At 46.0% G+C, this 22,811-nt stretch overlaps 1 protein-coding gene across 6 annotated transcripts in view; it reads right to left on the bottom strand.

Annotated features, from left to right (window-relative positions):
* Positions 1 to 22,811, bottom strand: part of LOC135971385 (SH3 domain and tetratricopeptide repeat-containing protein 1-like) — a 42,587-nt gene that overhangs the window by 1,509 nt on the left and 18,267 nt on the right. Inside the window, exons 1-2 of one of the 6 annotated variants that reach the window (XM_065546572.2) lie at positions 14,974 to 15,021; positions 14,627 to 14,837 (exon numbers count right to left, since the gene is read on the bottom strand). The exons of 1 other annotated variant lie outside the window; for it this stretch is intronic. In XM_065546572.2, the coding sequence (XP_065402644.1) occupies positions 14,627 to 14,837; positions 14,974 to 15,000 (238 nt within the window). In that variant the 5' untranslated portion in view covers positions 15,001 to 15,021. Of the gene's footprint in view, positions 1 to 472; positions 757 to 14,626; positions 14,838 to 14,973; positions 15,022 to 22,811 lie in introns of those variants that run through there. 4 more of the 6 variants (XM_065546575.2, XM_073993975.1, XM_073993974.1 and 1 more) reach the window with 4 other exon arrangements.

Genomic DNA, 22,811 nt, shown 5'->3' with positions numbered 1-22,811 from the left:
GCTGGCTGGGCTCGGAGGCCCCTGAGCCATGCTTGCCTCTTTCACACCTCTGTGAGCCTGGGCCCCATAGGTGGGGAGACTGAGCACAGACAGGCCATGCACCCATTTCAGGACAGATTCCGAACACACAGTCACATGGGCACACTTTGGTGCAGATGCTCATGGTAGAGGCCGGCCTTCTTTACAACTCCCAGGGCTGAGGTCCTGGCCAGGCTCGGCCCCTGCACCAGGCCATCTATTTCTGCTTCACAAAGCCTCTCTGGCCAGGACCAGGGCCGCCTTCAGCCTGAGCTGATGAGGCCAGGGGCACAAGTAGCCCCTGTCGCAGATGGAACCCTGAGAGAGCAAAGCCAAGCGTCATGTCTGCCACATACGGCATCATGTTGGGGGAACGGGGTTCAAAGCTGGGCCCTGGCGTTCCCACACATGCTTCTCTCATGCAACCAGGCTCCCAAGCCACAGGCTCACTGACCTCTCCCAAAGCCAGGGCGCTGGGAACGGTGGAAAGCTTCTGATTTTCTAGTGCCAGAAACATTCCGGAGATTAACACAGGAAACCAGGTACGCCAAATGGACAGCTGTTACACACACCACCCAACAACAGCTGAATACACAGTCCTCTCGAGCACCCATGGGACATTCCCCATGACAGACCATGTGCCAGGCCACAAAATGAGCCTCAGGGAATGGAGAAGGTCTGAGACCAAAGCAGAGGTGTTCTTCAGCTGTACTGGCACGAAACTGGAAATCAACAGTGAAGGAAATGTGAGAAATTCAAAAATATGTGGAAATTACACACTCCTAAACAACCAGTGAGTCAAAGAGACCATCAGGGAAACTGAAAACTAATTTGAGAAGAATGCAAACAAATGCACAGCCCGGGCCAGCGCGGTGGCTCACGCCTGTCATCCCAGCACTGTGGGAGGCCGAGGCGGGAGGATCGCTTGAGTACAGGAGTTTGAGAACAGCCTGGGAAACATGGTGAAATCCCGTCTCTATAAAAAAGTAAAATATAAAAATTAGCCGGGTAGGGTGGTGCATGTCTGTAATCCCAGCTACTCGGGAGGCTGAGGCATGAGAATGGCTTGAACCTGGGTAGAAGTTGCAGTGAGCCAAGATTACACCACTGCACCCCACCCTGGGCAATAGAGCAAAACTCTGTCTTTAAAAAAAAAAAAAAATAGCACAGTGTATCAAAAATTCCAACATGCAGCTAAGGCAGTGCTGAAAGGGAAATTTATAACTGTAAATGTCTACATTCAAAGACAGAAGAAAAATCTCAAAAACCTAACCTTCCACCTTGAGAAACTAGAAAAAGAATGAACTAAACCCAAAGCAAATAAAAGGAAGAAAATAATAAATATGAGAGTGGAAATGGGAAGTAAAAATACAGAGAATGGAAAAACAGAGATAATCAACAGAACCAAAAGTGGGTTTTTTGAAAATAATAACAAAATTGACAAATCTTTCACCAGACTGACCAAGAAAAGAAAGAGGGACACAAATGACGGAAATCAGAGACTGAGCACCATGGCTCACGCCTGTCATCCCAGCGCTTTGTGAGGCCGAGGTGGAAGGATCGCTGAGGCCAGCATTCAAGACTAGCCTGGGGGAACATGATGAGACCCCATCTCTAATAAAAAGAAATAAATAAAAAATTAAAAACCCAAGTTTCTAAAATGAGAAATGAAAGAGGAAACATTATTGCCAACCTGACAGAAATAAAAGGATTCCATGAAAACACTACGAACAACTCTACACCAACAAATCAGACCATCTAGACACAACAGCCAAACTCCTAAAATGACACAAACTACCAAAAGTGACTCAAAAATGACCCCAAGTAAGCATGTGGGGTATCAGCGCCGCCCTCGGTCTCCTTGACCATTCAGGGCAGGGTGGGGAGATAGGGAGGCATGATCCCCGTTCCCTGGCCTGCATTTCCAAGTCTGAATCCCCCAGCACCCTGGGGACAGGCTATTGTGCCAGGAGCCACGGGAGGCTGCAGTGGGGGTTGGGGCGCTGGATTCCTGGAGGGTCTCCTTCCAGTCAGAGAATGCCCCTGGGGAAGAAGCCTGGGTCTGAACCCCCCACCCCTCCTTGGGCAGATATGTGGGACCGGGGCCCCTTCACATGGTCCTTCCCAAAATCTCATCCCTCCTAGGGCCAGGAGTGGGTGCCAGGCCTGTGCTGGGAAATGGGCAGATTTGGCCACAGCCCCTGGGGCTCTGGTCCAGGCCACAGGAGGCAGCTCTGAGTGCTCTCACTATGCCATGACAAAGCACTGCAAGGCAGAGGGGACCCACAACAGTATCCCTTGTCTCGGCCATTTCCCTGGACTCAACTTCCTCATCTATCCTCTGCGGCCTAGATTTCGGACAGCCCTGCCCACCTACTGTCCATTCACTGCTCAGTCTGCAGTGACTGTTGGATAGCACTCCATGGCTCCCCAGTGCTCTTGGGGAAAAGGCCAAGCCACAGCCTGAGGCCCCAGGCCCTGCTTAGCTCTCCAGAAGAGCTTCTCACCATCCAGCACCCAACCCACGCACTCCTAACTCTGCACCTCCCTGCATAAGCCCTGCTCACTCACCCCCGCTCACACCCCACTTATCCCCGCTCACACTTCCGCTCACTCACCCCAATCACACCTCCGCTCACTCACCCCCACTCAGTCATCCCCGCTCACACTCCCACTCACTCACCCCATCACACCTCCGCTCACTCACCCCCACTCACTCATCTCCACTCACACTCCCGCTCACTCATCCCCACTCACTCACCACCGCACCCCACTCATCCCGGCTCACACTCCTGATCACTCACTCCCATCACACCTCTGCTCACTCACCCCCACTCATCCCCGCTCACTGACCATCACACCTCCGCTCACTCACCACCACTCACTCATCCCCGCTCACTCACCCCCACTCAATCACCCCCACTCACTCACTGCCCCTCACACCCCCTTCGTCCCCGCTCACTCACCCCCACTCGCTCACCCCTGCTCACACCCCACTCATCCCCGCTCACACTCCCACTCACCCCCATCACACCTCCACTCACTCACCCCCACTCACTCATCCCCGCTCACTCACCCCCACTCACTCACCACCACTCACCCCCACTAGCTTATCCCTGGTCCTTCACACAGGCTACACCACCAGCCCCTCCACCACCACCTATTACTTGATTAAATCCTCTCAACCCTCTGGTCCCAGACTAAGAGGCTTCCCTAACCCGGGGCCAAGTGCTGCCCCGCCATCACGCCACTCACCCTTTTGTGGCTTCTCTGGCCTAAAACTCACATTCCCATGCTCAGTCCCTGCCACCCGAGGACCCCACAAGCCCTATTTATGCGTGGGGCTGGCACACACTGCACAACGAGCTGCTTTTGCATGAACTGCTCTGCGGCTTCGGGCAATCACCCGCCCCGTGTCCTTTGTGAAGTGGGATGACAGGTGCGCAGCCTGCCAACACACCAAGCAGATAAGACGGGCACAAGAACCGGCGTTCAGGGCCTGGCTCATGGAGGGGCCCCAAGTCCCAGCTCAGCAGAGCCTGTCTTGATCCCAGGGTTATGGCTAGGGATTCCCAGCACGCAGGACTTTCCGTGCTCAAGGCAGCATGGTCCCTGGGCAAACTGGGAAGAGCTGGTTGCCCCAGTAGGGCAGAGGGCCTGGCCTTGCATGGGAACCGCCTGTCTCCAGGGCGCTTGCCAACATCTGCTGCTGGCCATGACTCAGCACTTTCGATGGTGGAAAAACCACCACTTGTTTCTGAATCACAAACCCCAGGTGTGCCCTGATGCGAGTGGCCCCGGAAGGTGAACAGGAGGAACCGGGGCACTCACTCTCCACATGGCCCATCTCCACAGCGACTGGAAGGGCCCACTCATAGTAGCCCTTGCCCTGCTGGGCCGGACCCTGGTGGGTGCAGAGGTGGCCCAGCTGCAGGAGCACGTGGGTGAAGTCCCGGCCACACTCCCTGCAGGGCAGCCTTGAGAACAGCCGCACGGCCTCCAGGAGGTGGTGCTGGGCCAGCCTGCTGGCACCCGCGTGCAGGCACAGGGTCCCGAAGTTGGCCAGCACCACTGCCTGGTTCCTCCGCTGGCCCAGGTCCTGAGCCGCCCGCAGGGTGCGGTAGTAGCCCTAGGCTGCCTGTCTCATCCGGCCCAGCAGGGCAAGGGCTACTATGCCTTCAGAGCCACGTCTCTCTCTTGTCATCTAACCCATTTAAACTCTCCTTTCAAACTATATGCCAGACCTAACCACTTCTCACCTTTCTCATCATTTCCAACCAGGTCCAGCCCTCATCACAGCGCTCTGGGTTACTGCAAAAGCCTCCCAATCGCCAGGCACAGTGGCTCATGCTTGTAATCCCAGTACTTTGGTAGGCCAAGGCAGGTGGATCATCAGAGGTCAGGAGTTCAAGACCAGCCTGGCCAACATGGTGAAACCCCTCTACTAAAAATACAAAAAATTAGCCAAGCATGGTGGTGGGTGCCTGTAATCCCAGCTATTCGGGAGGCTGAAGCAGGAGAATCACTTGAACACAGAAGGCAGAGGTTACAGTGAGCCGAGATCGTGCCATTGCACTCCAGCCTGGGTGACAAGAGCGAAACTCCATCTCAGAAGGTTTAAAAAAAAAAAAAAAAAGCCTCCCAACCTACCTCTCTCCTTCCACCTTTCACCCTACCCTGCATTCTACCTTCCACTCTCAAACATTTCAGAAAAAAAAAAAATTATATCCACAGAGAGAGAAAGAGAAAGTACAAATGGGGTGAAATGTTTGGGGAATCTGAGGGAAGAGTATATGGGAATTCTCTGTACTATTTTTGCAACTTTTCCATAAGTCTGGATTATTTTGAATTCAAGAGTTAAACAAAGAAAAAACAAAAACCAAAACAAAAACAAAACACTATCTCCATTTGTGAATCCATCCTGTCTTTCCCCTGGCAACTGAAGGATGCTCTCAACTAAGCACATCTATTTTTTCATGAACACTAAAAGAATCCTTGCCTAGTTTTGACTTTCTGTGCTTGGCAGTAGAATTTCATATATGTGTGTGTGTACATATATGTGTGTGGTGTGTGTGTGTATATACAGAAAGGGAGAAATATATATGTGTGTATATATATAAATATATTGTAAATTTATACTGGTAATGTGTATATATATAAATATATGTGTGTGTTTAGATATATATAATACATACCCCATAGGCTGTCCTTAACCAGTTCTAAACTTAGTCGGAAAAACACATACCTAAGCAGAGAATTTCAAAATAATAAGATGAATATTTTGATAGAGGGATGTGTTGCTATGGAACATGCTGCTAAGACACAAAACCTCCTAGATGGGGCAAAGAATGAACGAAGTTTTGCACCTATAGGCACCCCCTCTGATATCCCCTCAAACGTTTATATTTATATGCATTTGCTTCCCCCAGGACCCCCGTTTCATAAGGGTTAGTCCTAGAGCCTAGCAAGTTCCTACTACAGCTGGCACACATATGCCATTCAAGAAACAGTGGCTGAGTGAATGACGAGTTAAGAACCATTTGTCAGCCAGTGCTCAGTAATACAAAATGCACTGGTATGCAAACTATATTTTTGTTGAAAGCAAGGGCAGGATCACAAATTATCTTTCCAGAGAAAGCAAACCTCAAAAGCTTCTTTACCCTACTAAAGCACGTTATAAGACGCTCCCCTTATATAAAAGAAAACCTCCTCATTCGTTATCAATGGCATGGAAACCTAATAAGCCTTCACCTCTGATGACATCTCTTCCATCCCCAGGGCTAGAAGAAGGAGGTTCTGGAAACCCTGGTAGTTGTGAAGGTGGCTCCCAGCTCTGACAGTCTTGAACCCTGCGGGTGCGGAGGTCACACAGCAGAAGAACAACAGAGGGAAGCATCATCAGGCTTTGAATATGTTTGAACCAGAGATGGCAAATAGGCTGCAGCCAACTGAAAACACCAGAGATTCATGGTGGCCACCTGAGGGGTTGTGCTCTTAAAAAACAAAAATAAAAATTAAAAATTAAAAAATTAAAAAAGGAAGGGGTCAAGAATCCATCAGGTCTGACTGAGATGTGTATCAGTGACTAACACCTCATATGGCAAAAGTACTCCGGTGCGCTTTGGGTACTCACAGCTTCAGCAGTATTCAAAGGCGTGTGCTTCCCTAAGACTAAGCCACGGGAATACCCCCAGCAACAATGCCAGGAGAAACGTCTAACATGGATTTGGCTAGAAATACAGTTGTCTTTAACAAATTAACACTGAATAAATCCTGACTTACTAGAGCCTGCGAGAATGACATTCTCAATAACAGTTATCACTACAATCTCCAAACATCTGCAATCCTGCAAGGAGGAACTGTGACAGCGCAGGCCACGTGTCCAGACGGCTTCCCAGACTGCCTGTCACAGAATAAAAGAAATGAAACCCCCCCTAAGAATGTCTTCACTCACATTTAGCCAGTTGTTCCTTTGTGTGCATCTCTTTGCTAAAATGGCCATTCTTCCCCACAGCCTGAAGTCATACGCTAAAATAAATGAGACTCACATGAAGCCAGAAACGTGCAGATGCCAAGGAAACCAACACAAACGAAATGGGCTGGAGAGTGTGGCCAGGAGGATGGTACTTCCCAGGAAGCAATTACTTCATCTCTGCCCATGAAGCAGGCAGCTGTCACTGTCCCCCAGGCCCACGCCAGCCACTCGAAGTAGGTTCTAACCAAACTACCTCCAACAATCAACATAAATACACCACACAATTGGCTTCTGAAAGGACACCTTGCAACCAACAAGAAACTGCTAGCACAGCTTTGAAAAACTGTGCAACTAAAATCCTTGGAAAGGGATCAACACTGCCACATTTTGACTCAAATACTGTTTCGTGGTAGCACTGCAATAATTCACTGAAACAAAAGAATGAATGAGGAACATTATATAAATGAATATAAAAGAATGAATGAAGAATGAACATTATATAAATGAATGTTTATATAGGAATCAGAGGAAGCATGACTAATCATTTAAAGAAATAGGTCAAGAAACTGCTAGGTTCAGATGCTACCGTGAGACACTGTCAGGGCCTTAGGCAAATTCACTTCTCTTGGTCCTGTTTCTAGGTTCATCAAAAATCAGCTTCGGATTAGGGAATCTGTTGCTTTCCAATGCCTTCCTTCTGCGATTCCAGCCCAGATTTTAGGACTGCTCTCCCACTTGGTATATGAAAGCACTTTCTATGTACAATAGCAAGAGTACATTTCTGTGTTGAATGCGGTTTGGGACCTACTCTATGAGGCAGAATATCATCATGTAATTTTAAGCATGACAACAAGGCACACTCTAGATAAGGATAACACATAAGGCATGGCCATACACCTGTGTGTGCCTGGCAGGGAGACGGGGAAGTCTCATTTAATGAAGCCGGGGTGCCTGTTGCACCTTAACATCCTCAGTCCACATCAAGTTCACAACGTCCTTCTGACATCAAACCACAGGTATCACATACTTTTCCATACTTTCCACCCAAGATTAAAATATGCAGAGCACACCGTGATAAAGACGCCTCCATCCCCAGCATGTGGGCTCACATTCTGTAGAATTACATACTTTCAGGGCAAAATGGTGACCAGGTTGTAGTGGCAAGCAAGACTGGGCTCCGTGGGGACAGCAGGCCCTGCAGCAGCCACCACTCCAGTTGCCACAGTCTGATGCAGCTGCAGAGAAGCTGTGGCTGAGGCCATTCACTTTGTGAGAGAACCGCACAGGAGGGAAAAGGTAGGGAAGGTAGGGAAGAGGGCAATGTCAGGCTTCTGAGCCCAAGCCAAGCCATCGCATCCCCTGTGACTTGCACATATATGCCCAGATGGCCTGAAGTAACTGAAGAATCACAAAAGAAGTGCAAATGCCCTGTCCGGCCTTAACTGATGACATTCCACCACAAAAGAAGTGAAAATGGCCGGTTCTTGCCTTAAGTGATGATATTATCTTGTGAAATTCCTTTTCCTGGCTCATCCTGGCTCAAAAAGCTCCCACACTGAGCACCTTGTGACCCCCACTCCTGCCCACCAGAGAACAACCCCCCTTTGACTGTAATTTTCCTTTACCTACCCAAATCCTATAAAATGGCCCCACCCTTATCTCCCTCCACTGACTCTCTTTTAGGACTCAGCCCGCCTGCACCCAGGTGATTAAAAAGCTTTATTGCTCACACAAAGCCTGTTTGGTGGTCTCTTCACACGGACGTACATGACAGGCAGGTGCAGAGCCAGGGAAGGATCTGTGATGAGAACAGAAAGGAATGCGCCTCCCTGTACACACACTCGGAGTTTATGACAATGTGGGTAGGGGGCTGAACTGGATGCCTGAGAACATTCCTCCAAGTTCCTTTGCTGATTTTCTAAATATTGGTGTAAACTCTGAACTCAGAAAATTTTTTTAAATCACTTCAATCAACATCTTTGTCTGGTGCTCAGCATCATCATGTCTACATGATTATCTAGAAAACCAACTTCGGTTCTAAGGCTCACGTCCTCCTACAGTGTCCCAGGGATTTTACAAGGGAATGCACCTCTCATTCGCATCAAGAACACACACAACTACCATTAAATAAATGCTTAATTTGCTTACACAATTTTTTAAACACCCAGATTTGAAATACAATAGAGAAGACAACTTTTTGATAGCTCTGCTTGCCAACTGGAGAAAATAACCTGCCATGATTTCTAACCAGTCAACCACCTGTCTTCCCTGGCTGCAGTAGGAGCAATCTTTCTGAGCTCAGGATTAAAAAGAACCTAGCTGGTTAAGGGACAGATAATCATCAGTTCTCAGCAGGCCTCCTGGGTCCCAAATCCCCATGTGATACGTGGAAGTAAAAAGCTATCAATGACCAAGCATCTGGACGCTTATCCCACCTTGCCATCTGCTTCTCCTGCCATGCAAATATAAAATTAATAAGCCTGCTATTAGAGAACAGAGTTGGTGCTGCATCTGTCTTCCTAAAATTACGGATAATTACCAGCCCACAATGGCTTCTAATCAGATTTGAGTGGTCCCTTAGACAGGAAGCTAAAGTGCCTCAGCCCTAAACTGAGAAGAAAACAGAAACTGGAATGTTCTAGGTTTGATTTTTTTCCCCCTTGTTCTAAAGTTGCTGTCCCCAAATCTCCTTCTACTGTCTTGTTTATAAAATGTATGAGAAACAGGGAAATTTAAAGACACTATAGAAATGGCCACTTTTTCTAGGTACAAACTTCGTCAACATGATTTTCAGCTGCTGGGCTTTTTCTCCACAAACTGTGAGCCTGGAGTACATTTTTCTCCCTCGTGGTTACACATTCAGAGTCAGGGAAAGTGGCTTTAGCAGTAAAGAGGGGAGTGCAGTGAGAAGTGACCGGGCACTGAGAAGGGCAGACAGGGACTCTACCTCGGTGGCCTGCAGCATTCCTGGGCCTCGGCCTTTACTTTTCTATCTGTACAAGGGATCTAAAGGCCCGTGATTCTAGGCCACGACAGCTCTTCATACACACATACGCAAATATCACACGCCTATGTGAAAAGCTGTGACACTTGGCTGATTTCCTGAAGAAGTTATCTTGTATCATTTCTACTCAAGTACTCCACCTCCTTCCAGACAAGTATCTGAGGATGATGGGCGATCCCACAGCAATGTGTGTAACCTCTCCTGCTTATGATCCCTGTTCACATAGCATTTTCCAAAAGCATTTGGTGTGAAGTGCCAGAAGAAAGAAGAAGAAGGTTCTTTTAGCCCATTCATTCATTCATTCATTCATTCAACAAATATTGACTGACTAACTACGTGCCAGGCACTGGTGATATAACAAGGAACATACATATTTTTGTAGGTAGAGACAGACAACCAAAAAGTATGTTAAAGAGTGATCAATGCTGTAGAGGAAAATACACCAGGAAACAGGAAAGAAGAATACCCCTAGCCACCCTACACTGGGGTGATGCTAGCGTTACAAAATGGAAACAGCGGCCGGGCACGGTGGCTCACACCTGTAATCTCAGCTCTTTGGGAGACTGAGGCAGGCAGATCATCTGAGTTCAGGAGTTCAAGATCAGCCTGACCAATACGGCGAAACTCTGTCTCTACTAAAAACATAAAAATTAGCTGGACGTGGTGGCACACACCTGTAATCCCAGTTACTCAGGAAGATGAGGCACAAGAATCACTTGAACCTGGGAGGCAGAGGTTGGAGTGAGCCGAGGTCGTGCCACTGCACTCCAGCCTGGGTGACAGAGCAAGACTCTGTCTCAAAAAAAGTAAAAATAAAAATAAAATGTAAACAGAGAATAAGATACCAAAAGAAAGAACGTGAACGATTAATTGTAACAAAAGCCTTTGTAAGCTGATACTTTCCTTCCTGGATCCTTTTACCTTACAAATGGAAAAAAACGGTGGGTAGGGGTAGCATCAAAATTATGGTGATGTTTTAAGATGGCTTTGGGTTTCAGATATCTGACAGCCATACTCATGTACTTCAAGGAGAAAGCTCTAGCTCTGTAAGCCATCTGGGCAATGGTTTAATGTCTTTTTTTTTTTTTTTTTCCCCAGAGGATTTTTAAAGTACAGGAAAACGTGTGTGTTTATTTGGCTGCTCTGTGCCCGCACACGTGCAAACTGTGCTAACAGGTTTTTCCATGTTTTGCTGAATTTGCCAGCTTGCCATAAACAGGCTTCCATGTCTTAATTGTCTATAAATAGCACGAACACACAAAAATGCAAATCAAGACAAGCTGTCCCTTCAACTGCTGCTGCCATGATGACAGCGAGCGACAATTGGCCAAATCAATACATGGAGACTGAAGCTGTCCGGCAGAGAGCACAGGGCCGACTGCTTTTCCCATAGCATTTAAAGAAACAAGCGGAAACAGCTCTCCACACAGGACAGACACGTCCTTTGTTCTTTGAATAAATGCTGCCAATGCCCAAAATACTTTCTCCATCACACTATCTATATGGAATTCAAGTTCCTTCCAATACCATGAGTAACACCAGTGATAGACTATGTTTAGCCATAATGACCCATTAGCATTCTTTTTCCTCTAAAATGTTGAAATAATAACATTGAGTGTGCACTCACGAGGTGCCAGGCTCTGAGTTTGATCTCGTTTAGTTCTCATTGAAATCCGGTAAGATCAGTACCATATTCTCTCATTTTTCATAGATGAGGAAACTGAGTCATAGAAAGGCTAAGTAAGTTGTCCATGGTCACAGGTTATTTAGGAACTTTTCTCCAAACTTTCAAAAGTTAACTACTGCCACTATTACTAATGGGTTTCTGTTTGTTTGTTTTTCTTTTTTTTTTTTTTGAGACAGGGTCTTGCTCTGACCAGACTGGAGTGCAGTGGCGTAATGATGTTTCACTGCAGCCTCGACTTCCCGGGCTCAAGTGATTCTCGCACCTCAGCCTCTCCAGTAGCTGGGATTACAGGCATGAGCCACCACACCTGGCTAATTTTTTAATTTTTATTTTTTGTAGGGATGGGGTTTCACCATGTTGCCCAGACTGGTTCCGAACTCTGGGCTCAAGAGATCCTCCCAGGTCGGCCTCCCAAAGTGCTGGGATTACAGGTGTAAACCACTGTGCACAGCCCTACAAATGCGACTTGTACAAAGTCAGAGCAGTGAGCAGGAAGAGAACAGAGACTTCAGTGAGTCTCCTGGCTGTTGCAACACCATATCCCTCCTCCATACCGTAATGTGTCTACACCCACCAAGCTCCTAGATGTTGAAGGCAGGCCAGCTCAGAGCCGAAACAGCAGTAAAGAAAGAGAAGATGCAGACATGCGTCTTGATTTCAGTTCGAGCGTGCGTCTCTCCCCTGCAGCTGCACAGGCAGAAACCAGGGGCCTGAGTCTGAGGCAGTGTGTTTGGTTCCTGGCAGGTAATCTTTTGGGAGACCATCCCATACAATTAGTGTTACACTTCTCAAAAAGGAAGTGAGACTTTTATAGAAAAATCGATTCCATTTGGGAGAAAGGTCTAATAAAACTACAAAAGGATAATTCAACAACAAATTAAATTCATCTGTCCAAACTGAAATCCCAAAGCCCTCTGGGCACACAGCTGCTTTTCTGAGCTGAAATTCAGCTCCAGCTAAGAAACAGGTCAACTTTTCTAAAAAGATTCTTTTTCACAAGCCTTCAATAAAAATTCCTTTCCCTCACTTGTCATTTTCCAGATTTAATGGCTCCGTTGGCCTTCCTCTTATTTAGGCCATGAGCACTGACTGCATGTCTGCTACGGCTGGGACTCCAAGGGAGGCACCCTAGGGAACACAGATGACGGCAGCACAGCGACACCCTCAAGGAGCACACACGGGGAAGGCAAGATGATACCATGGCAGCCTTCAAACAGAAAAGAACTTGGCCTCCATACCCCGTCTCATTTCTAGAAAACAACGATGCTGAGTCAGTAACATTTACCGAACAGCCTGCAGTGTGAAGGCAGGCACGAGGGGGCTCCATGCGGGGAAGAGCACCTTCAGAAGGGGGCATGCAAGCAACGTGCAGGCAGGAGACACTCCCACTCACAAGGGCCAGCCTGGGGGCCTGCAGAAATGCCCATGCATCTGGGAGGAGGGAGAGAGGACAAGATACTTAAATGCTCCAAAATGAATAGAAGCATCCCAAGAACCTCCCCCAAAATGGGGCAGGGATTTACGAAAGACCAAACCGAGCATGCGCAGTTACCTGAGCATAGCGCCACCAGAGCGAGCTATCAAGGAAGAAACAGGGTCACTAGAAGCCTGAGCCTCTACTCCCAGCTCTGCAACTCATTCACCCTATGACCTTGGTGAAGGCTCTTAGCTTCTGTGAGCCACAAGAGAATCACGGGAAAACAGAAGATATGAAAACTGCTCTGCCTTTTTCACAGAACTGCTGAGGGAATAAAATCAGATAATGGATTTTTAAATTCTCTGTGAATTACGAAGCAAAATACAAACGTATGAAATCATTCTTACCATTAATAACAGCACTGTAAAATTAAGAGCAGAGTTAAGACAACAGCATTTTCCACCCCCCGACTCCCGAGAGAAATAGTGAGTCCAGCTGATGTATTTGGGCAACCCCAGTATCTAGGCTTTGAGAGCCTCAAACAGCTCAGGAACTCTGACAGTATCACTCCAGCCCAGTGCTCATTAAGTTCTCCAAGACAGCCACTGACATAAAATACTACAGCTTTTTCAGCTGGGCTTGAAGCCCTCCTCCAAGCTCACAGCACAGCTAAACAATGAAGAAGAGGTTTTCTGCTACTAGGCTCAAAAGCTGGCTTTTGTAGATTCCCATAGAAAGAACATTCAAGGCCAGGCGTGGTGGCTCATGCCTGTAATCCCAGCAATTTGGGAAGCCGAGGCAAGAGGATCACCTGAGGTCAGAAGATCAAGAACAGCCTGGCCAATATGGCGAAGCCCCGTCTGTACTAAAAATACAAAAATTAGCCGGGCATGCTGGCGGGCACCTGTAATCCCAGCTACTCGGGAGGCTGAGGCAGGAAAATCGCTTGAACTCAGGAGGCCGAGGTTGCAGTGAGCTGAGATCACGCCACTGCACTCCAGCCTGAGGGACAAGAGCGAAACTCCATCTCTAAGAAAAAAAAAATAAAGAAAGAGCATTCTTTTTTGCTGATGTTTAATTTCCTGTGCTTAATACAGAGAAATCATACAACACTGAAATCCTGAAAAACATATCATAAAAAGCATTTAGTGACTGAAAAGACATTCAATATAACCTGTAACAGTGAGTTCCCCTCCTCTTTCCAGCGAGCTCCACTAATGCTGTGACCCTTAACAATGCTTTCACTAACACAGAGAAAATTTAATAGGACCGCTTACCCCTCTCAGCTGACAGCTAAACCAGTGCTTCTCCCTGGGCTCACTAAAGATTGCCTTTACCTAAAACCAGGCTGCAATGACCCTGTAGATGTTGACTAACAATTTCAAAATTCCCATATTCTTTGTCCACTCCTAAGGAAGGTGAACTGAAGCCAGGTGTCTCCAAGTCAGAACTAACAGAGGCCGTAAACATCAATGGCCCATCCCCTTCTTTGACAACCAGGGGATCTAAAGCTGAGATTATGGAAGAAAACAGCCTGCTTAGGAACAAAGCGGAAACCAAAGCCTAGTCACTTAACCTCTGGTCCAGAAATCCTGTGACAATCCAGCACCCATATAGGATGAGTCTCCCTAACCAGAAACTCCGAAATCCACAACTTTTTGAGTGCCGACGTGACGCTCAAAGAAATGTTGATTGGAGCAGCTCAGATTCTGGATTTTTGAATTCAGGATGCTCAACCAGCAAGTGCAATACAAATATTCAAAAATCCAAAAATGCAAAAAAATCTGAGACACTTCTGATTCCAAGCAGTTTGGATGAGGGATATTCAACCTGCATTTTTTTTTTTCCTCTAATGAAGGAAATTAAAAATGAGGACCGAGCAAAGTCATTCAATCCATACTAAAGTCATTCAATAGTTTAATTAGTACCCATTTAAAGTTAAGTGCTACCCGCAGATATTTAAAAGGATGAACACATACATGCCTATAATCCCAGAACTTTGGAAGGCCGAGATGGGAGGATCACCTGATGTCAGGAGTTCAAGACCAGCACGGCTAGCATGGTGAAACTCCATCTCTACTAAAAATGCAAAAATTAACCAGGCATGGTGGTGCACACCTGTTATCCCAGCTACTCGGGGGGCTGAAGCACGAGAATCGCTTGAACCTGGGGGGAGCACGTTGCAGTGAGCCAAGATCACACCACTGTACTCCAGCCTGGATGACAAAGCAAGACTCTGTCTCAAAAAAAAAAAAAAAGAAAAAAGAAAATTAATTTAAATTGTGTTTTCACATGCAGCCCATGTTCCCATAACACAAGCCCTGCTCTGTGCTCCAAGGGCACACAGGGTGCCCCTTTATCTTAATACTCACCATATTCCATGGCAGCCATTGGCACATGTCTGTCCATCACACTAGACTTCCTGTGCATGAGGCAGGGATCATATATTATTACCTTTCTGTCCCCAATGTCTGGCCTAGAAGACACTCAGTAAATGATTACTGAACTAAGTCAGTTACTAAGACATGTTAAACTTGTATTAACAAAAATGTCTGGCCTAGAAGACACTCAGTAAATGATTACTGAACTGAGTCAGTTACTGAGACATGTTAAACTTGTATTAACAAAAATGTCTGGCCTAGAAGACACTCAGTAAATGATTACTGAACTAAGTCAGTTACTAAGACATGTTAAACTTGTATTAACAAAATTAATTCAATAAGTTTGCCAATGCAGCGTTCATACCACACAGCTTAAATCTCAACCTGCGGATTTATCTTGTGTTCTGCTAGATTATCACCTATTAACATTCAGGAGGCACCTAGTATGTGCTAGGCATTACTAATTGCTGGGGACCTAGCAGTGACAAAACAACATTCCTTGTTCGAAGAGGAGTTCTAATAGAAAGAGGAATAGAAGGAACAGGCTAGATTGATGAGAGAGCTAAGAAAAGGACAGGCTGCCATGGGAAGCACCTGGTCTTGTCTGGATGGTACATAGTTAACGAAGTCTGAGTGCTTCATATGGCATAAGATCATCTCCTCCAAAGAAGCGAATGAAGCTTTGATTCCCCAGTACCGGAAGTCACCATAAAGATGCACACAGCCACATGCTTAGTGTAGGAAGTGAAACCAACCAACCAAACAAAGCTCCAACTTCCAGAGGCAACAGTCCAATTATGAAATCCTCTGGCTACGTTCAATTGAAATTCAAGGTATTCAAGAGGCTAATATTTAAGTGATAAATTAACCCAACCACTTAAAACTAAACTAGTCTTTGGTTCAAGGCGTAAGGGTATATACTACCTTTACAAATTTATTAGCTCTTAATATTTACATTTAAATATGATGATGATGGTGTAATAATAACTTTACTGAGTAGTTACTATGTGTTAGGCACCAAACTAAGCACTTTACACACACATTTGCACAATCCTGTGAGATGATAATGACTCCTTGTCATCCCATTTCATAGCTGAAAGTCAGGTTTATATAAGCTTAAAAACTTGCCCCAGATGACACAGCTAGTTAGCAAGACGCAGGCAGCCTGACTCCATAGGCCTTGTTTAAAGAAGGAATATTTATAAACTGTCCAGCACAGCAGTGGTACAAACAAGAGTTCAATAAATGCCTAAAGAGTACTTCATACCCAAAATTGTTTCCCGCCAATCAAACTACACTTACTCTGGTTCTGCATAACCAACTGTCAAATCATTGTTCCATGAAGAAAAGGTGGAACGGGTAGAGATCAGAATAGAGTGAATAACTGGTAAATATACTTCATGGCAGGTAGTAACAGGAGGTGGCATTTAGGCTATTTCCACATTTGTTTGCATAACACTTTTTTTCACAGTTCTAAAGCACAAGAACCATTCTAAGCTGGTGAAAGCATAAGGCATGTCTATGATCCAGGACTCCAATTCACTGTGGATCAGTGGATCTCAACCTTTATGGTATATCGGTTTTTAACAGCACTATAGCTGCCCAGGCTCCATTCCTGCAGATTCTATTTCAACTGGTCTGGAGTAAGCACGCATGCTTTTTTCACAGCCCCCCAGATGCAGCTAGGTTTGCAAACCACTATCCAAGATGTTCTCACACTTCCGCTCAGTTCAACACACACTCACTGAGATTCTAAGCACTACGAATCGGGCTAAGTTAACAAGTCAGGCTCGACTCCCTAATAATATTGGCAAAGAAACCAATATCAGAGATTTATTCCAGTCCAAACCAAATAAATTGCCGGGTGAAAAAAATGCCCAGGCAAAGTTTGCCACACAAAACAACTTCCTGTATCTTCCCGGTCCGTAGCCTAGAGACTGACTCTGAGCCATGAGAATTCAGAATCAGGGGAAAATGCCAGTCTGAGGCATCTGCCACACTCCTAACACACCCCCAAAAGCGCCCAGCTACATTTCACATCCACTGTCCTAACAGGGGTCGAAATAGGGAAGAGCAGTGCAATACAGAAAACAGAGCCTGCTGGGTGCCAAAAGGCTGGGGAATTCCAGTCCTAGCCCTGCTACCAATCGGTCTGGTCACTTCTCTCTGGTCCTGGTGTGGCCAACAGTTACGCGAGAGGGTGAGGCATAAAACCACAGATGTCAGGCAAGCTCCAGAATCCAAAATACATAGAAATTAAAAAGCATTAAGGTGATATCAAGGAATATATGCCATCAACCAGAAAAGTAACTGAAGTATTCCTTTTCCCATTCATAAGAAATCAAATGTGGAAGCAGAAAACTGAGCAATCAGCCTACCAAGTTGACTGGGGCAACAGAATACACTCAGGGATTCTGTTCAAAACAGCGGGGGTGACAGGCCAAAAGGAGAATGGCAGAGCGTCCCTCTCTCCTCTGTCCACCCATGCCACCAGCACGTGAGTGCGTCCACACGCAGCGCCCAGTCTCCTGTTCCACTGACGCCAGCGTCCACTCATCGCAAGCCTACTAAGTGCCACATCTGCTATGATGCTCCCTCATCTCATCACCATAGACATCCCTGCTGGAGGTGAGTATGTGACAGACGAAAATCACGGAGGCCTAGGGAGGTTGAGACCTGCATTCCCACTGCGGTGAGGGCGTGCTTGAGAGGGACCCCACGGCTGGGCTCTCCATGCTGCTCTCCTCAGTAACCACTCCCAGAGCAGAGCAGCGAGGGGGAATTTTCTTCCTCTCACTATTTTCAGCCCCTTGGCTGACCCAGCATTCCCCAGAAAGCTATCGAGTCCTGACAGCTCTGAGGCCACAAAGCCATAAACGCAGGGGACACACAGCCCATCTGTCTCTAACGGGTCTTTTACTTGTCATGCTGGTCATTTCTAAGAGCAGATGGGTTAAGAAAGACGTGGCAGGTTACCACGAAATGACCCCTCCACTCCTCCGTGGGGGAAGGCTGACTAGCGAGCAGTCAGGCCGGCTTTCTCCCCCCCCACTCCCTGCATTCCTGTCCCTAAGGAACCACAGACAATTCCACCAAATATAGGCAGGAGACAGCCACCTCCTTCCTACAGCTGGAGGGGGGAAGGGTCCTCTCGGGCCTTTCTAACTGCATGAAAACCAAACTGTGAGCCGTACTGACCCGGGCCTCACTCATGTTGCAGGCATGTACAACACAGGTGCCCAGTGGTATCATCAGGCAGAAATATGAATGTGCTTTCCATCGTTTTCATACAGTGATTCCAGAACCGCTATTCACACAGCTCCACTTCTCACACATATAACGGGCTTCATGGATTACACAGCATTTTCACCAAGCCCCTCATCCGCTCCTCCCAGCAGCCTTGTGTGATCCCTTCAGTAAGCTTCCTCATCTCCATTTCTTAAGAAATGGAGTTTCTGAGGTTATGAAACCAAAACTTTCCCAAGAACATCCAGCTGGTGTTAGAACCAGGATATGAGGGCTTCTGATTCTACAACCAGTATTTGTGCCAATATTCCACATGGGCCCCTCCAGGGATTTCTGCCTGATCTTAAAATGCAGACAGCAAATCCGTCTCTCTAGAGTTCTGGGGTTCCCTATAGACAAGAAGTAAAACTTCTAACAGAAAGCTTATACTTATTTGGAAGGCTACGTGGGATATTCCTTTAAGTTAGTTTGTTCATGTTTTGGAAAGATTGTTCCAATGACAATGCGGGGCATCAAGTGTAGAAAGGATTCCATGATGAGGCAGAGAAACAATTCAGTGGCTCTTACAATAGTTCAAATGAGGCATGAGGCGCAACCAGAAAGGACAGAGGGAAAATGCATTGGAAAGAAATGCAAAATGAAGTCCACTCAGACCCAGGATGGAAAAAAGGGGATTAAGCATGATAGTGGTTTCTAGTTTGAAAGACTGATGAACAACGATGTCATTAACTACTGCAGAGTGGTATCTGGGGCCTGGGTGCACCAGTTTGTTTAACCATTCACCTGCTGAGCAGTTTCCAGGCTGTTTCCAGTTTCTAGCCTTTATAAATAATGCTGCTATGAACAGATACATAAAGGCTTTTGTGTGAACATAAGTCTTCATTTCTCTGGGATAACTGCCCATGAATGTGACTGCTGCATCCTATGGCAATTGCACATTTAGTTTTTTCAGAAACTGTCAGCTGTTTTCCAGAATGGCTGTACCATCTTCCATTCCCACCAGCCAAGTGTGAGTGATCCCATTTCCTTGCATCCTCACCAGCATTGGTCTTGTTACTACCTTTTATTTTAGGCATTCTGATAGGTGTATAGTGATGTGGCTTTAGTGTGCATTTTTCTGATGGCTCATGATGTTGAACATCTTTTCCTGTGCTTATATGTTATCTGAAATGCCTCTTCAGGTCTTTTATTCATTTTCAAAGTAGATGATTTGGTTTCACTGCTGAATTTTGATAGTTCTTTATATATTATAGATATGAGTCCTTTATCAGACATCTGGTTTGCAAATAGTTTCTCCCAGTCTCTAGCTCCTCTTTTCATCTTTATTTTGCACTGTACATTTTAGTCCATGATCCATTTTGAGTTAATTTTTGTACGAGGTATAAGGTTTAGATCAGAGTTCAGGTTTTTTTCCTATGAATAATCAGGTAGCCATTAACTTTTTTTAAGAGACAAGGTCTCACTCTGTCACCCAGGCTGGAATGCAATGACAAGAACAGAGCTCACTGCAGCTTTGACTCCTGGGCTCAAGTTATCCTCCTGCCTCAGCCTCCTGGAGTAGCTGGGACCACAGGCAGGTACCACCACGACCAGTTAATTTTTTTAGTTCTTGTAGAGACAGGGTCTTGAGCCATGTTCCCAGGCTGGTGTGGAACTCCTAGGCTAAAGTCATCATCCCACTTATATGCGGCCAGGCAGTGGCACATGACTGTAATCACAACACTTTGGGAGAATGAAGCAGGAGAATCACTTGAACCCAGGAATTCCAGACCAGCCTGAGCAACAGAGGGAGGCCCTGTCTCTGCAAAAAATTTTAAACATTAGCTGGGCATGGTGTTGTACACCTGTGGTCCCAGCTACTTGAGAGGCTGAGGTGGGAGGATCTCTCGAGCCTATGAGGCTGAGGCTGTAGTGAGCCATGATTGCACCACTACATTCCAGTCTGGGAGAAAGTGAGACACTGTCTCCAAAAAAAAAAAAAAAACAAAACAAAACAAAAGAAAAGAAAGAAACAAACAAACAAAACATGCTAGAGCATCACCCATATGAGACAGGTATTGTCTTTCTGAAAATTTAATTACAGTTATATAATAGACATGTAAAATGTCCACTTTGAAAGCTTGAAAAATATATAACTCTAAGTATTCTTACCTTAAAATTCTGATTCCTACCTAAGATATCACATACTGTTTACATAAGTATCACAATGCCTGGACAACAACTAAAAATGTGTACGAGGGAGAAAAATGAGCATGTATGCCTATTAATTAAGGTATATTTCCCCCTCATTACACAAAAAGTCATCACGGCAAACCCCTGTGACTGTATCTAAAGCAAGCCTACAGTTTTACTTCTCTGTATAATAAAATGCAAGGCTAAAATTCAAATACTAAACATTTCCTGAAGCCAAGGGTAGTTTACTTAAAATAAATGCCCCGGGTCTATATCAAAAATATGAAAAAGCTAACTACTTAGCCATTGCAATCTAAGTTCAGCTTTTTCTTTTTAAATTGACACATAATTGTGCACTCTACATATGTATGGAGTACACATAGTGATGTTATATTACATGTAATTTATGTGATCAGCGTAATTAGCATATCCACCATCTCAAACATTTATCATTTCTTTGTGTTGGTAACGTTCAATACCCTTCCTCCAATTATCTGGAACTATATATTCTTTTTTTTTTTTTTTTTTTTTTTTGTGAGACAAAGTCTTGCTCTGTTGCCCAGGCTGGAGTGCAGTGGTGTGATCTCAGCTTACTGCAACATCTGCTTCCCAGGTTCAAGCTATTCTCCTGCCTCGGCCTCCCTGGTAGCTGGGGTTACAGGCACCCACCACTATGCCCGGCTAATTTTTGTATTTTTAGTAGAGATGGGGTTTCACCACATTGGCCAGGCTGCTCTCAAACTCCTGACTTCAGGTGATCCACCCATCTCAGCCTCCCAAAGTGCTAGGATTACATACATGAGCCATGGTGCCCAGCCTGAAACTATATATTCTTGTTAACTATAGTCGTCCTATGTTATAAAACACTAGAACTTACTCCTATCCAGCTCTAATTTTGCATCCTTTAACAAATTTCTCCCTATCTCCCTCTTCCCCCACCCTTCCAACGCTCTAGGATCCTCTGTCTACTTTCAACTTCCATGAGATCCACTCCTTTTGCCTTCCACATAAGAGAATATATGCTGTGTAACTTTCTGTCCCTGGCTTATTTCACATAATATCTTCCAGTTCCATCCACATTGTTGAGAATAACAGGACTTCATCCTGTGTTATGGCTGACTAGTACTCCACTGTGTATAAAGACCACATTTTCTCTATCCATCATCTGCTGTTGGACACCGAGGCTGATTCCATACCTTGGCTATGGTGAACAGTGCTGCAGGAAACACAGAGGTGTGGATGCCCCTCCAACACTGATTTCCTTTTCTTTGGGTATCTACACTGTAGTGGGACTGCTGGATCACACTGTAATTTCATTTGCAGTTTTCTGAGGGACTTCCATACTGTTTGCCATAGTGGGTGCCCTAGCTTACTCTTACTCTTTTTCATTTTTCTCTTTGAGACAGAGTCTCACTGTTGCCCAAGCTGGAGTATAGTGGTGCAATCTCGGCTCGCTCACTGTAGCATCCGCCTCCCGGGTTCCAGTGGTTCTCATGCCTCGGCCTCCTGAGTAGCGGGGATTACAGGCGCCTGCCACTGCACCTGGCAAATTTTTGTATTTTTTAGTAGAGATGCGGTTTCACCACGTTGGCCAGGCTGGTCTTGAACTCCTGGCCTCAAGTGATCCGCCCACCTCAGTCGCCCAACAGTGCTGGGATTACAGGTGTGATCCACCATGCCCAGATAATTTTTGTGTTTTTAGTAGAGACGGGGTTTCACCATGTTGGCCAAGCTGGTTTCAAACTCCTGACATCAGGTGATCTGCCCATCTCGGCCTCCCAAAGTGCTGGGATGTCCGCGTGCACCCCGCGCCCAGCCAGCTGCTCTAGTTTACACCCCCCTACACCCTGTAAGAGCTCCCTTGTCTCCATATCCTTGCCAGCACTTGTTATTTTTTGTCTTTTTGATAATACCCATCCTAATCGGTGAGATGATACCTCACTGCGGTTTTGATTTGCATTTCTCTGATTGTAAGTGATACTGAACATTTTTTTCACATATTTTTTGGCCATTTGTATGTCTTCTTTCAAGAAATGTCTGTTCGGTTGGGTGTGGTGACACCAACCTGTAAGCCCAGCACTCAGAACGCTAAGGCAGGAGGACAGCTTGAGCCTAGACCAGCCTAGGCAGCAGAGCAAAACCCTAGCTCAAAAAGAAAAAAAAAAAAAAAAAAAAAAGAAATATCTGTGTCTGTTCAGCTTTTTGACCTCCAAAAATTAAGAGCCCATTTTGGAATCGGACGACCTGCCTGATTCAGAGACAATCTGTGTTTGGTTCTACTCTGCTACTTCCTATGTGACTTTGGGAAGTTCCCTTAGCCACTTTGAGCTCAACTTCCTCAACATTAACCAGGAATAAGTACCACCTGCCTCTGCTGGTTAACGCTGAGGACTGAAAGGAGAACCTCAACG

Source organism: Macaca fascicularis, chromosome 6 (assembly GCF_037993035.2).
Source record: "Macaca fascicularis isolate 582-1 chromosome 6, T2T-MFA8v1.1".
Lineage (NCBI taxonomy): Eukaryota > Metazoa > Chordata > Mammalia > Primates > Cercopithecidae > Macaca > Macaca fascicularis.
This window is presented reverse-complemented; position numbering and strand designations above follow the sequence as displayed.